General features: G+C 37.5%; 1 protein-coding gene across 1 annotated transcript in view; it reads right to left on the reverse strand.

The window, feature by feature from the left end:
- Positions 1 to 15,860, reverse strand: part of MRPS27 (mitochondrial ribosomal protein S27) — a 42,299-nt gene that overhangs the window by 17,377 nt on the left and 9,062 nt on the right. Inside the window, exon 4 of the mRNA XM_083882834.1 lies at positions 15,473 to 15,531. Coding sequence (XP_083738960.1) covers positions 15,473 to 15,531 — 59 coding nt within the window. The remainder of the gene's footprint in view (positions 1 to 15,472; positions 15,532 to 15,860) is intronic.

The raw sequence follows: 15,860 nt of genomic DNA on the forward strand, positions 1-15,860 counted from the left end.
CATTCAGCTTTTATTTCTGTTCACTTCAATGTTGCAAGTTCACCTTTTTCTTAACCCTTAAGCTTATAAAACTGGATTTGGAAAAGGAGAAATTTTGGCTAGAAGTTACTATACAGTTATTTAGGAAGACTCAGGATATCACCTGGGCACCCTTCCTCTTCCAACAACTGAAAGGAGAAAATTCACTGTTGAGTAGTTTCAGGGTAGCTACTGCATTGCTCAAAACCACATTCATGCACAGACAGCTCAGCCTCACAAAGTCTCTTTCCAACAATAACTATCACATCGCATTCACCATATAGCAGCTAGGATGTAGTTTATTCTTTACTGACCAAGCTATTTTGACAGTTTTTAGCTAAGCAACAGATGACAAGCAGAATTTCTGATACAATAAGTATTTCTGCCCATTGTTGTCAGCCTCTTATCACTAAATGCTCTTCCTCCTTTTGATGAATTTAAGGCACCTTCAAGGGTAGAACACAAGGAACAAGCCTTATTATATTAAAAGAAAAAACAAGATGATCAAAAGTGTTGCAAAATTGTAGATAAATTTTATAAATTTCAAAATAATGTATGAATGGACAGCATGAAAGAAATGCTTTGCTTATACACAGACTTAAGAAGACATCACATAAGAAATAGCATTGCAACAGATAAGGAGCCTATGGCAAAGTTTGAAGCAATTTATTGGTATTCTTGGTATTGCAATATTTTAAACAACTGTGGGTATTCCTGCAAAGTATCTAAATTATTTATCAATCCTTCCATCCATAGGCAGTCAACATTACAAAACTGCAGTAGAGTTGGTCTTCCAACCTTCTGCCACCAGATTCCACCAAGCAGCCTTGAAACCCCCTAGAAATGTCTGTAAAGCACAAAGCAGCAACCCTTCAGACATCCTGATTAAAACCCCACAGACTCACCTTAAATGCCTCAAACCTTTATTCTAATTAGTTCAGACTGAAAAAGCAAAGCCAAGGCTCAAACAACATACACTCAGTACACTCTTTGTCCCTGGGAAAACTCTTCGAGGCTGCTAAATGTGTTTCCTAAAAAGCTCCAGTCGTGTAGATTCAAAGTACTTCACAATTATGCATTCCCTGGCAGAACTCCAGTGGAAGTTCACTTCTAAGAATGTGAACTAGTCTCTGTCAGTTTGGCTGAACATGCTCTGTATGCCTAACCTAAAATAGGATGACATCAGCCACAGGCCTTATCTAGATAGAAACTGAAGACCTTAGCATTTAAAAATCCAGGATCAACATGATTCCTTGTTCTAGGTTAAAGGGAAGGTCACCAGCCAGCTCACAAGGAATGGACATTTGGGGATCCTCAGCATGACTTGTAAGTGAAAGAACACTGCCACCAAGAAAAGGTGGTGATAGCTGCTTTAGTTTTGTGAAGAAACTCAATTTATCACATTCAATTTTACCTCAAATGCAAACTATGAATAAAGCAACCTCCCTTCTTAACAAAATGATGAGGTGAACTGCAATGAAGGAAACCACATAAACAGATTTTTGAATACAGTACTTGTACTTTTCTCTTCTTCCCAGGACAATAGTTACCCACCACCCTTCACATGTCCCACTCCTTTTAGAAAAAGACAATCAGGAAAATCCAGTTTTCTTCTCACAAACATGAAGAATCTATAAAATTCCACCATAAAGATGAAATTCGCTCAAAGAGCAACAATTAAGAAGAAAAAGTTGTGTCATAATGATAACAACAATAATAAAAGGCCCTACATCTCTCCTATTGACTGTAAAGGACAAAGCTCTCTGTGACAAATACCTCTGGACTTACAATTGAAATAATTGGTTTTGAATATAAATGTCACTAACACTGTAAAGAAAGTACTACAGGCTGAGAAAATACACAGGGAATGATGAAGTGAGCTGTTGCTATAGTGATTTTGATAAGATTCTCTCAAGTGCCTTTCCTTGTCCCCATGCAGCCATAATAAAGTCTAATTTAAAACCAACTCTCCCACTAATTATATCTTTTTCCGGTATCCTGGCATACAAAAACAGACAAATTCAGAACTGTACAAGATAATACATTGCTTGCTTCTGGGATTGTTTTTTTATTCTCAGCAATTTCAAAGTGCATCAGGATAAAACTTCCTGTTTCAAAGCCTGACAAAGGGTCAGTTCTGCTGGATCCTTTTACTTGGATCTACAAAAACTGATTAACACAAGGCTGTAAAAAAAGGAACATGAGTAAAGCACTGACTTGATTGTTACCATTTTATGAATTCAGCTATGCATGTCATTACTTCAACAAATTAAACCTCTCTGAAAGCCAGTACACAAGTTATCGACTTATTTCTAAAAATGAAAATGATACAATTGCAAAAGCCTGATTACAATTTGTAGTTACTGTTACCACCTTGTACCCCCTTCACTTTGCCAAGTGATTGCCCAGTCACTAAAGGCTGCCAGAAAGTCTGCTTCTAGCAGAAAGGTAGCTCCCATTAGTGTATTTCAAAACTAAGTTTAAAATCTTTTGTGTACCAAACAGTACTTAGGTAATGGACTTTCTTCAACCACAGACAACTTAATATCATTTGAGGGACTGAATTGCTTTAAAGATCATTTGGCTTAATTTTTAAAAAATAAATTACTACAGACATTTTAGAAAACCTTCATCTCTTAGCTACCAACTACTGTAGGGATGTCACAGCGAAACTTGCTTTTCTGTAACTATTAACCAAGCTGGACAAAGATGTAGCACCAAGGGCTTTCCATGCAGACAAAACAGTGACTCTGAGTTCTGTGACAGTTCAGTGTCAGAGGGAAGTCCATCGCACATTAAGGTGTTTCTGCCTTTTAGCACTAACCCTAAACTATGACAGAAAACCCCTTTCATGCCATATTAAACAGGCATACATCATAAAAACATGCATAAAAACCGCTGTCAAGAAAAGCAAATAATGACTTTTTGATTTTATGGCAGAAAAAAAAAATCTCAGCCTTAAGACGTTGCCATTACCGAATTTGCATAAAGCAAGTTTTTAAAAATGCCTAATATTCAGTGTAAATTTAACTGGGGGCAAAATTAGCGTAATTTTGTTAGAGACCGGATCCACTCAGAGCTGCAGTCTCTATTGTAACTATACTGCATTTTCCATTTATTTGACTCAAATTCTTTATGGTTCACAAAACAGCTCCCAGAAATACATCACACATTAGCTTCAAACTACTGTAACATTACACCGACTGACATAACCCTTGACACTTTTCAGTTTGATCACAGTTGAACTTGCACAGATCATAAATGATGTATTTCTGTCTTGAGTATGCAAAGGCTGCAATACGGAAGTGTACAAGCCAAACTGTTTATTCTGCAGAATTACTCAGTTTCACACCACATGCAATCAGAGCTAAAAAGAGGTGCTGGGAAGACAGTGCTTCAGGAATACAAATACTGAATGGTCTCAGTAACCAACTTAAGCAGGGGAAGAGTCAAACCTTGCATTTGCTGCCAAACACTTCACAAACTGGATTTGTACGGTTCAGATTTCACCTTTTCAAATTTACTGCCACAGGCACACAATTCAAGTTAGCCTAATTTTGGCCTGATACTTGTGCTCTTTACATTTTTCACTGCTGGTGTGATGTCCTTGTGTATTGCTCTCCTTCTGCACCCCATGAGTGAAGGGGAGGCAGACATGAAGGCTTTCATATTAAATGTAAACACCTAAAGAGAGGACAAATCCCCTAATATCTGAAGTTTCAGCCACAGCCACTGTCAAAAAGACAACTGTTTCCAAAAGGTTGACCACTGGTGAATAGGCAGATCTTGACTACCAGGCAGTTCATCATTATACTGTTTATTTTTCACGTCATGTCTCAATGAGCAATGCTTACTGGTATTTATTTTTTCTTCCAACCAAGCATTTTCCTAATAAAAATACTTTCAGCAATGAGGAACAGGAAATGCTCAAGTCCTGAGCTCAAGTCCTGCCCAAGTCAATCACAGTACTTCTGAGGCATCTAGTTAGCATATTTCTTAGTATATCTAACTTCTGAGACCAGTGAGACCAAAATGTCCTTTGCCTCACTGCATACGTCAATCTCAAGGAAAAGCGAGTACACCAGGGATAAATGTGGCAAACTGGACTCAAGTGTTTTGAGTCCAGCAATATGATTGTTTTATTCTTATTCCTTTCAGAAAAAGACTGATCTGTTATTTAAAATGAGACAGCAGGTACCTCTCTTTAAGTACTGCATGTACAGTAGGACAAATCCTCCCTTGCGTAGGTAGCTGCAAGCTGCACAGTAAAATGAGGTCATGCTACCCAGAACAGGCAGAGGATTTCATAATGCAAAAAGGTTATTTGGTTGTCTCTCCCTTTTTGAGACAGGAACACATCGAAGATTGCTAGTTATAAATATTGCTAAATATAAATATAGTCACAGCACCAAGCCTGCCAGAGTCCAAGTAAGCATCTGGACAATGCTCTCAGGCACATGGTGTGACTCTCGGGGTGTCCTGTGCAGAGCCAGGAGTTGGGCTCAATGAATGAGCCTGACTGGTCCCTTCAAACTCAACATATTCTGTGGTAACCCACTAATACTTTTGGTTCTGCTGATGACCAGCCCACAATGCAAGGCCAGGATTACTTGCTGCTCTGCCCTTTTACAGTGGCCTACTCAGACCTTGCGTTCAGGCTCCGCACAGACATTCACAGCACCAGTTCCCCAAGACATGGTACAGAGCCCTTACACATGTCATGTTACCCACTGTACAGAACAGAGGAGACAGAAGAGCAGGAGAAACACTATAACTGTGCATTTATGTACTGCCTGCCTTTCAGTCTGGCTTTATTTCTCCAAATGCATCATGACTTTCAAAACAACACAACAGTATCTTACGTAAGAAGAATCTGCTGTTTTATGACTTAATCTGGGCAAGGAAAATCACAAAAAGAAGTAATCACTGCAGGATAGCAACTTCAATGAAGGCAAAAAAAAAAAAATCCTTTCACTGATCAAGTGGACTGTACCACTCTGCTGTCATGCTCCCACAGTAGCTGCTACACCTCATCCAGCCCCAGTCAGAGACACGAGCAGCCAGCCTGGTTTGTGGACTTTGGCACAGGCAGTGTGGACAAGGAGGAGGGAGATGCTGCCCATTTTACACCCAGCTGTCTGCTGCCAGAAGCCATAGATTTAGCTTGTAGCTCCATTTAGTACAGCTCCATTTACTCACTCTATAGTAGAACTTTGAAGATAGGAGTATTTTTCCCCTTTTTTAAATGAAAGCAATCGTTACAGAGGAGAAAGGAGAACAAGTATCAGTGTAAAGAGGATCACCATAAAGTTGACTTTGGAAAGTAAAGTCAGCTTTATATCCATACCAATTCTTGAAAAATAGATTATTACTCATAAATGTGAAAATCTGCTTGCAAATCCAGATGCCAAAATTTGTGTGCCTTCAGCCTGACAAATTCTAGACTGAAGACAGTGGGATGGGGGGGGAGGGGAAACAACCAAAATCTCTATTCACTTCTCAGCATGAGAAAGGAATTATTATTGGGTCTAGATTAACAGCTGAGCAAACAGACATTTCTATCAGCTGCTCTCTTGTATATCGCTTTCCAATTTTAACAGTAATTCCAATAAAGCATTCTTTGTTGCTGCCTAAATGCCTCCTAAGCTTGATCCTGGGTCTAATCCTCACCTGGTCCAAAGAGAAAATGCACAGTTCCTCCAAGCTACCAGGGACCTGCCTCAATCAGCTGCAGACCTGGCACAACATACATGCACATGATCATTAATTAGATGAAAGCTGAAAGGCAAGGACAACCCCAGAACTTTTCAAGGATGTGCAGTCCAGCTTTCCCACAGAGATGCATCAGTGGTGAAGATGGAAGCCAACAGCTGAAAGCAGCTACAGTGTTATTTCTGAAATAACCAACTCCACATTTAATTGAGTCCCTCAGGCTTTCAAACTAATGTAGCAAAAGGGAGACAGAGGCAGCTAAAAAGCCTGGGGACATTCTCCTTCAGGGACAGGGGCACATCAGGATTTTAGAGAACAGGTAAGAGGATAAAATCAATTGACAAGAGAAGCTCGGACTTCTATCTGAGCTTTTTCCAAATAGCTACCAACCAATAAAAAAGTAAGCACCCTGAATGACTGTTTGGGGGTCCTCTTGGTATTGGGTGTTTTTTTTTTTTTTTTTTTTTTTTTTCTCTGTTGTTTTTTTGTTTTGGTCTTTTTTGTTTGTTTGTTTCTTTGTTTCTTTGTTTTTGGGGTTTTTTTTGTTGGCTTGTTTGTTTAGTTGTTTTTCTCTTTTTAATTTTGCTACTGAGCATCTTACATTCAGAAACTTGCACCTTAACTTCTCTTTTCTGCTAAACAAGAGTAATAATCACGACCTTTGCTGATCTACTGATTCAATATTCCTGTATTCAATTACAGCAAAGCACTGTTTTGTGGGTCTGTCTGCAATCAAGATTCTGCCCTTAGGGAGAACAGTTTTTCACAGGCACAAATGTATATGCAGAAATAAGCTGATATACAAGCTGAATAAATGTACCTACTTATTTTCATTTTTGTTCTGCACTCTAATCTTTTTGGATATTTCTGAAGATGAAATTATCTAGAAAAAAAATGGAACCACTGAAAAACAGTAACATATAGACCTTTCAAATGTATTTATTACCGGGGCCAAAAAGAAATCTACACTCTGTTGGAAATAATCATGTAATTTTCTAAATGTCTTGATAACTGAATGCTGATGTAACATTTTCAGTCCTACAAAAGCATAAACATCAATTTTTCTTTAAATAAAAAGGCAGCTACTTGAAAATTAACATGCTCAGTCATTTACAGGCTAAAGAAAGATGCATGCTAATGTAAGCCTACCTCCTCCCCACAATAATAATTCTCATTTGGTTATAAAACCATTTTGTCTAAAATAGGTTAGAACAAAGATCAGATCCGTAACTGTGGTGCATTACTCCATCTCTTAGCATGGCCCTCTTAAATGTATTTTCCATTTCCAAAGGCTTTCACCTTCTGGAAAGGTATCACACCTGCTACCTGTTACTACATACTGTGCAGCAATGTGCATCAAAACCACAGATAGTCTGAGCACAACAGATTGTACTGAATCCACTCTACTGTATCATATTACTAAGCTGAATGTCTTCAAATGTTAAAAGCAAAGCACAGAATAGTCTTCTTGAATATGAAGTCAAGCTAGATGGTGTAGTCACTTTTTTATGTGCTTAATCAGACCCAGTCATCTTAAAAGCCTGTGAAATAAACCAAGATTTTATGTAACAATGATTTAAAACTAAGATCATATGGACTTTTCATTACACATGGTAAAATGAAGGTACATCGTCACTGAAATACTGCATAAACCTTTTATTTCATATGTTGGCTGAGGTAAAGGAAAAAATATCTTAAAACCTTTGTCCTTCTCTCCATCAGTCTACCCAAAACCATATTGGCAGTTTTCTTAACAAGTGTGGTGCAGGATAGGAATTCTCAGCCAGTGGAATGTTAGAGATGCTTCCATGCAACCTGCAAGAGCATATACTGTTACCACGGCAGAAAACCAAAAATGTCGTGGAACTGCTTGTACAGGTCTAACTAGCACTCACATCAGTCCCCTGAAAAAAATCTTTCCCCAAACACTGTAAAGAAAAAAAATATATAGAAAACCAGACAGACATCCCTTTCCATGTTAAAGTACCATGTGATATGCCCTGGAGTGTTTCAAAACATTTCACATTTTCACTGGATGTCAAGTCCTACTTTCTTATAAGCCTTCCTTTAGTTACAAGTCAGAGAAAACAACTATAAGAAAAAATACGAAGTAAATCCTGTCAAGGGGGTAAACTTGGATGTATGTCTAAACCAAGATGTATTTTAAACACAACAGCTGAGGCAAGGTACACAACTCCTATTTCCCACATTGAGGACATTTGAAAGCTGACATTTTTTTATTGCATATCTTCACTCTACAGCTCCTATCTTGATTTTTTCCATAACAAAATTAACACAATACAGGCTCTAAATACTCATCCTGTTCTTAAAAATCGATTTTCAATAAAATTATTGTTCTCATCAGAAGCTCATCCACAGCTGCTTGCAGAGTCCAGGAACATCCTGATCCACCCCTTGGAAAACCTTCACCATCTTCAATGGCAGCAAAATAACATCTTGATTTACCTCAAAAATTACCTTTATTCTTTCTTCTACTACTGATTACACTAAAAGAATCTTCATCAATGACTTTCTTAAGACATTTTCTGCCTTGTCTGGAAATCTTTTGACTTTGTATTTGGTCCTTTGTTTGTGACATTTAAACTGTTGAGCATTTTGAGTATGCTGGTTGCAGTAGCACAAAACCCTGAATTTCCAAAAGTATAGGATAAACACTGTCCCATTTTTAGCCTATTTTATTATTTCATATGTGCTGTGTAAGAATAGATGAAGTTAAAATATTTTCACTTGAATGGCTACCCCACAACCTAGTGCTACTCAGCACTACAATTCTGTAAATTAAAGCTAACCATAAGATCAACAAGGTTCCTCTTTGAAAAAAATAAAGCAGCTCACATGCCCTGCAAATAAAAATCTGCATTAAATGTATTTGTTTTCCCAAGAAACATACATTGTACAGCCAGCTTTACAAGCAGCAAACACAAACTAGAGAAGGTTACTAGTTAAGCAACAGAAACAGATTTTTTAATAACTATTGACCCTTCTACAGCTGCAGACATAATATACTCCTTACTCTTCTATGTTATATTTAGTTGAGCTCAAAAATGGACTCAAGATTCAAAACAGCAGGGATGCATGCTTACCACATCTAAATCAAAACAGGAATAAAACCTAGCACCTACAAATACAAAAATCCTGACATGCTGAGAATCTTATTTCACCAAATAAAAGCAAGATTTCCTAAACTTCTGTGTTTGAAACAGAAAACATGTTCTAAACGCTTCCCATGTTGTATTTCATATAATTAATGTTCACATACTCATAAAAATGTGAACACTTGCAGGAAGGTAATACTTTCACTTAAGGTTCTTTCTCAAAGGCAGCTGTCCACACCAGGAAAAGTAGCATTCTGGTGAACATTTATCTCTTCTTTTAGAAGAAAATCAAATATATAAAACAAAGCTGTTAAGAAATACCTGTAAACCATGGAAGTGTCTACATAAGACTGTCTCTTTGCTCAGTAAGAAAATGGGTCCAAATTGAGTACAATCCTTTCAACGAAATTAAACTGGTTTGAAAAACTTTGCTGCTGCCAGAAAACAGCAACAAAGCCCTCTTTAAAAAGATAATTTAAATTAGAAACATGAAACATTATTAAAATATTTAATTTGAATTAAGGTTTCTTGCTTGTTGATTTAAACTAGTACCACGTCAACAATTCAAATAATTCTAATTCTAATCTACCTACCTGGTTGTAAGCCTAATAAAAATTCATGGGTTTATGCTGGTAGCTGCCACTCTCAACACAACTGAAAGAGAAATGACTCCTGTACTGTTTAACACTATTTAGAAAAGCTAAAGACATTAACTTCATATGCTATTTTTTTCCTGTTTACATGGAATTGGAGACTGGCTTTGACTGCTGTTGCCACTCACGGGCTGTAGCAAAATCAGGAATCTCTTGCAGGGGAAGCCAGATGGAGTTAAATCTCCAGTATATCTTTACAATTATTAGTCATATAAGTCATTAATTAAAGCTACAAAGAACATACCTTTGCTTGTCTTGTTTTAAATTCTGAAGCTCATAAAAGGTTTTAGTCTGTCCTGGCCATTTGTATTCATACAAACAAATCACTCTTTACATTTATGTCTGCATTTAACCTCTGTCTGGACTTTCAGTATTTCTAAAGCATAATGCAAGATCTGCCTCCAGACAGGCTTTTTGCTGATGCATGGGTTTACTAAACAACTTCTGGAATGCCACTGGTTATAGCAAAATTGACCTTTAAGGATGAGTATGGGTCAAACTCTGAGACCAAATTGCCCTTTCTCCTTCAATATATGAGTGCAACAGTTGAAATCTGGTCACATTTGACTTTAAACTACTTCCAGTAGAAGCTGCTAGACAGAAAGCTTTTGAGCTGTTGGCAAGAAAGATGTTGGGTGAAAGATATGGAAATTCTGCTGATACTCTTTTCTTCCAAGAATTGTAATCAAAGCCTGTCCTCCAATACTAAATGAAAAATGTATCCACATGGAGTGTGGACTAAGTAATTCCTGTCAATTTCTGAATCTGACTGGCTTCATCTTTCTATTGTCTCCAGAAATATTGTAGATGAGGAGGACAGGTTACCCTCCAACACTGATATTGCATTCTGTTTGTAGAAGTATCCTTCTTTTCCTCTTGTTTTAAATATAAAGCTTTTAAAATCCAAATGCTTATCTTTCTAGCACTGGCAACACAGCCACAAAAAAATTAGTGCTGATGAAAAGCCTTCCAACTTTTGTGCTTTTATATGCAGTGCCTAGAAAATTCTTGACCAGTTTCTGCCAAATTTAAAGAAAACTATATATACAAAAGGACAAATGAACTTTGAAAAGCAGACTACTGGAAAGGCATGTATTACAGGAAAAGACCCTTGTGAATGCTCTTCAATGTTTTATCTTTATTGATGGTTCTCCTGCACCTCACAGCATGTTACACTGAGGGCACCAAAATTTGATGTGGTTACAGGGTAAGGCTTGCTGAAATTTGGCTCTGGGTTCTGAAACGCATTTACTAATGGATTTTTCCAAAGATTCAGACAGTTCAGACTGTGACAAACCACAGACAGATGAACGCACCAGAGAAACTGTGAAAGATGAGAGGGGGAGTAAGAACATGTGCCCCTCTGTGCAGAAATGAGTGAATGAGGGAGCCAGAAGCACAGTGGAGTCCCCACAGCCAGAACACCAACATCTGACAGCTCTGCCTTGACAGTGACCAGTATTTCTTCTCATAAAGCAGCATTACACACTGGAAACCAGAGTGGAACAGCACTAAATACTGGTATTTCTGTCGTTCACATGAAAGTAAGTAAATATTCTAATGAGGTACATCTCTCTGGTGGTTCCCCTTCCTTGTGCCTCCCCACCTTCTAAAGAGCTGCCCAAATCTTTTGCAAATGAACTTATTTTGGAGCACTCAGCCTAGGCAGGTGTCCAAACTGGTAAAACATACCATTCTGCCAAGAAAGTGTATTTTCCTCTTCAGATGCTTCCACCACTTCTCAGTATCATTCCAAAATATAACTGCTGCATAACTTGAATAGCAAGCAACTATTTCCAGCTCATTTATTTTTATAACTTTTTTTTAACCCATATACTTTTCTGGAGGCATTGAAAACCAAAATTTCATCGGTTAATGGAGTCTATTTCACCTACAGCCTTAAGAGAATGAAAACATCTCATAGGAAGAATTAAATATGTTATAGGACTGTGTCTACATCTCTTCTATTTGTGCTGGAACAGGTTAATGGTATTCATTATGTTCACTATGATTTATATACAGAAGCAAAGTAGCACACCATTGAAAATGAATGCCATGCAAATATCATTCAGAAATACACTTTTTTGGTCCATTGTGAAAATTTATTTTAAACAATACTTTAGAGTAACAACATTTTCAGATGCTAAGTTGCTTGACTGGCATGAAAATAAAAGTGCAACTTCTGCAACCACAGAACAGACATGCAAATATCTCTATATTGATAAAGTGCAGGTGAAACTTATTTTACATGTAATGTTGCCCTAAGCAGTGACACACTGCTTTAGGAAAAAGCCCAATTTCATAAGTGCAGAGATCACAGCCCCGAAACGATTTAAAGGCTGAAATCAGGCCTCAAAATTGTAACTTACTACCACCCAACCTAAACAATACGATGATTCTAAAGAAGACAGAACATCTAAGAATAACTTTTAATCATTTGCTATTGTCCCATTTTGTGATCATAATCAAATACAGACCCCAGGTAATAAATCCTGAAGTCTGAATAAACAGCTCTGTTAAAAAAAAAATTGCTAATCACAGAAAGGTATTAAAAAGATCTAGGCAGGTTGTGCAAGAGTTTGGAGAATGTGTTTGTATGTGTATATGCTCTGCAGACACTTGTATACTTTTTTCTACATGGTGGGTCATGGGTTTAATGCAATTAAAAATTCTCTTGAGGAATCTCAACATAAAAAAAAAAAAAAAAAAAACAACAAAAACTTCAGCCATTCTTTTCACACACATTGAAAAATCTTTGTTGGCATAAAACCTACATAGAAAATCAGCAGTTACCACATCACAAAACCTCTCTTCATTATGCTAATGTTTCAATCATATGAAAAACACCCTGATGTGTGAAATAGTGACATCTCAGTGAGACAGGACAAAGTACAGCGAACTGCAGATCTTTGATCTGGCTGAAAGTGCTCTGCATTCTGATGAGAATTTTTGTTGGGATCCTAGGAGATGAAAGGATTTTTTTTTAAAAGTCTGACAGTTAACAGAGGGGGGGAGGTATTCAGAAGAGAACAAAAAGAGGAGCACTGAAAGCAGATGACATCATGCCTCAAACTGGCCTTTACCATCTTACTGACATGTTCCACAATGTAGCAGAGCAGTTTCCACTCAGCTATTCTTGAGAGCTCAAGATCCTCTGCGGAGACAGTATGGCTGGAGATCCACTGCTTTAAAAGGATAGGTCTAAATATAACACATATATTTTATTTTGGGATCCTAAATGCATTATGGTAATGCTCCAGAATACTACTTTTTAAAACTATGTTCTGCCTCACATTATAGATGGAGAGTTTCCAGTCTACAGAGCTAACAATCACAAATCTGTCACTCCCATCTCCAGGAAAACCCCACACTGCAAGCATGGAAATACCATTACTTTCCTCTGATTCTTCCCACAGGCTGTTTGCCTTTTGTACCAGGAACATCTCCCAACCTGGGAGGGGCCTTGGAATTGATTACCCTTCCCCTCAGGTTGCCAGAGGCTCCAAACACTAGGGAAAGATATCAAATTCCCCTCTTTACACTCTACAAGCATCTAATGGGAAAACCAAAGGACTTTGGGAGCATTTTGATTAAGTATGTTCAGGCAAATGCACATACAGTCATACAACCAGGCCATGTACACAACATTTGTTTGCAATGGACTTATACCTCAGAAGACATAAAACATAAAAATTGGATATAAACCAGTTTTTCTTTGATACTGCCTTTCTCCTGTTCAGAAGCTTAATCTCCTTAAACAAAAGAAAAATTGTACTTGGAACTTTCACATTAAGGCAGGAAAAGATTTATTGTCAAAGCTTCTCTGCTGCTTAACTTTCCCTCCCTAAAGCCCTCGTTTATATTTCATGGTATGGCCATTTACACGGGACATTTTTCTGTGTCAAACATCCTCACACCTGTAAATGTAAACACCTACAAAAAGGTCTTGCAAATACCCACATCTCCTATATCCTGAAGCTAGAACACTTACTTCCACTTGACAGAGAAAATGCTGTTATAATTAGGACTTTTACATGAATTACAGACCTCTCTACACTGTTTCATTACCTGCATACATGTCTATTTTGAGAATAATTTTATGGATCAATGCTGTAATGAAGTGTCCTTGAAAACTGATGCTAATATTACCAAAAGACAGCATTTTGCAATACCAAAACAAAGCAACATCACAGGGATACACAGAAGAAAAATTCCAGTCAGAGCATGTCTGACAAGCCGTGTGACACATCAATACTTTTCTATTCTCTCCATATGGATGACTAAAATCTGTATCAATGACAAATGATTATATTTGATATGCACACAGCTATAGTCCCACCAACCATAGTGGAATTTTATCTTAGGAAAATAGTAAATAACCATGATTTGTTTTGAACTGTAACACTCTCTACTAGAGTATGTTCTTAAGGATAGAAATCCTGTGTTTTTACCTGAGGTACTAACCAGGCACACATTAAGACTAAGAAGGATATTTACATGCTAGAGATTCCCACAATATTCTCTCCCTCTTACTATGGACCATCTTTGCTTCTAACTTTTTGTCACTCTTTTCGAACTTCTTTCTTCGAGAAGAAAGAATACATAAAATATAGCACAGACACATCACTACTTGGATTTTGAGACTTAGCAATTAAAACTATCCCACTTTCTTGCCAGAGAAGTCAAAGATCTCTCGGAACTGCTGGCCCTAGAGGGCCTGACTCCATCAGACAAGACTTACGGTCATGTGGCATAATGCATTCAAGAGTGTTACTAAAAGATACTAAATGTTACTAAAAGCACTTGCATTTAACTGCCTTTACCTTCTTCTGTCTTCATCTCTGCTGTTGCAGGATGGAAAATGGATTTCTGACCACAGATTCTGATAAGACTAGTGGAATCTTGATCAAAAGGAATGAAAACTCCACTAACCTCCCCTATGTGAAAGATTCTTCTTCCTACTTTTATTTTTAAACTACAGGATATTGGTAGTACTAACCCATTTCCATTGTTTCCATCTTTAAGTTCCAAGGTTGGGATACTTTCCCAACAGTACCACAGAATCAGGAATCTGAAGTCTAATGCAGTCATTTACTTAAAACTGTACATATAATTGAAGCAGCTATCCAGAAAACACCTTAACTAAAAAAACTCAATCATTATTATTTACAAATAACAACCTGACATTATTTTTAAGGATGCTCTCTCATGAGCTTTGACAGGATGTGTTACTTTCCCCATCACAAAACTTAGTTCTCAGAATGTATGTGCAACTGTGCTAAGAGAACTAATTTATTCTAGTGATCAACAATAATTGCTACCTTCTTGAAGTCAATATTGAGTCAATATTGACACGAAGCAAGCAAGCATTCAACCTGACACTACCAGAAAAGGTACCCTGTACACTTCAATCAACACAAAAATTGTTGCCAAAGACCCTAACAACCCATCCCTAAAGTGAACTACAAAGAAACATACAAATACTAAGGGGACAATATATTTCATTCAGCCTTGACCTGATCATTACCACAGGATGCCCATTTTCATTCTTCTGTGTTCTAAGGAAACAAGCTTCCTTGAACCCTACACTTAGAAATCCAAACATCTTGTAAATTTAAATAAATAATGACTCAGATAAGAAAAAAGTATCAGCAGGAAAAACTGTGAACAAACATGACTCCTCATAATTTCAGCATCTCTAACATAAACCACAGCTGGAGGTTGCATTAGCTGTTGCTCTGTGTCTCAGATTAACATGCCTGACAGGAGACAATGCCAGAGGTCCAGAGAAGGGCAGCCATAACCATGGAGAAGTTGGCAAGAAAGCCCTTGGCTGTGAGTTGTAAAAAAAAAAAGAGATGCAAGAGAGAAATCAAAGCCAAGAAGCTGGAAAGGGTCAGTCTTCAAAGGGCAAGACTTCATGGTATTTACTCACATGACTCCAGGTTTGTGTTAGGGGGAAAAGATGCTTACCTGTAAAGGTAGTATTCGGCTTGATCCACTTCTTCTCGTGAAGAAATGTTGTCAACAAACTGATTAAAAAATAGGAAATAAAACCTTAAAAAGGGAACAGTCACATGAAGCATATTAGAAGAAAACGCAGTAACAAAATACATTTGTCTGGCATATTTAGCTGCCTGACAGCACTGGAATTCTTCACATCTTTGCTTGCTCCTAATTCTGGCTTCTTCTAGACTGCTAAAACTCAAATCTTTTTAAACTGAGACAACCCTTTTCCTTAATTCTGAGAAACTTCATGCATCTTGAAAGCCATCTGAGGATTAAACATCTATAGCGCAGTATCCTGTATTTTTGCTAAATCTTTTGCTCTTTAATCATACCCTTTATTTTAAGCATATAT

This window comes from Zosterops lateralis (genome assembly GCF_965231275.1).
Source record: "Zosterops lateralis genome assembly, chromosome: Z".
NCBI classification, from domain to species: domain Eukaryota; kingdom Metazoa; phylum Chordata; class Aves; order Passeriformes; family Zosteropidae; genus Zosterops; species Zosterops lateralis.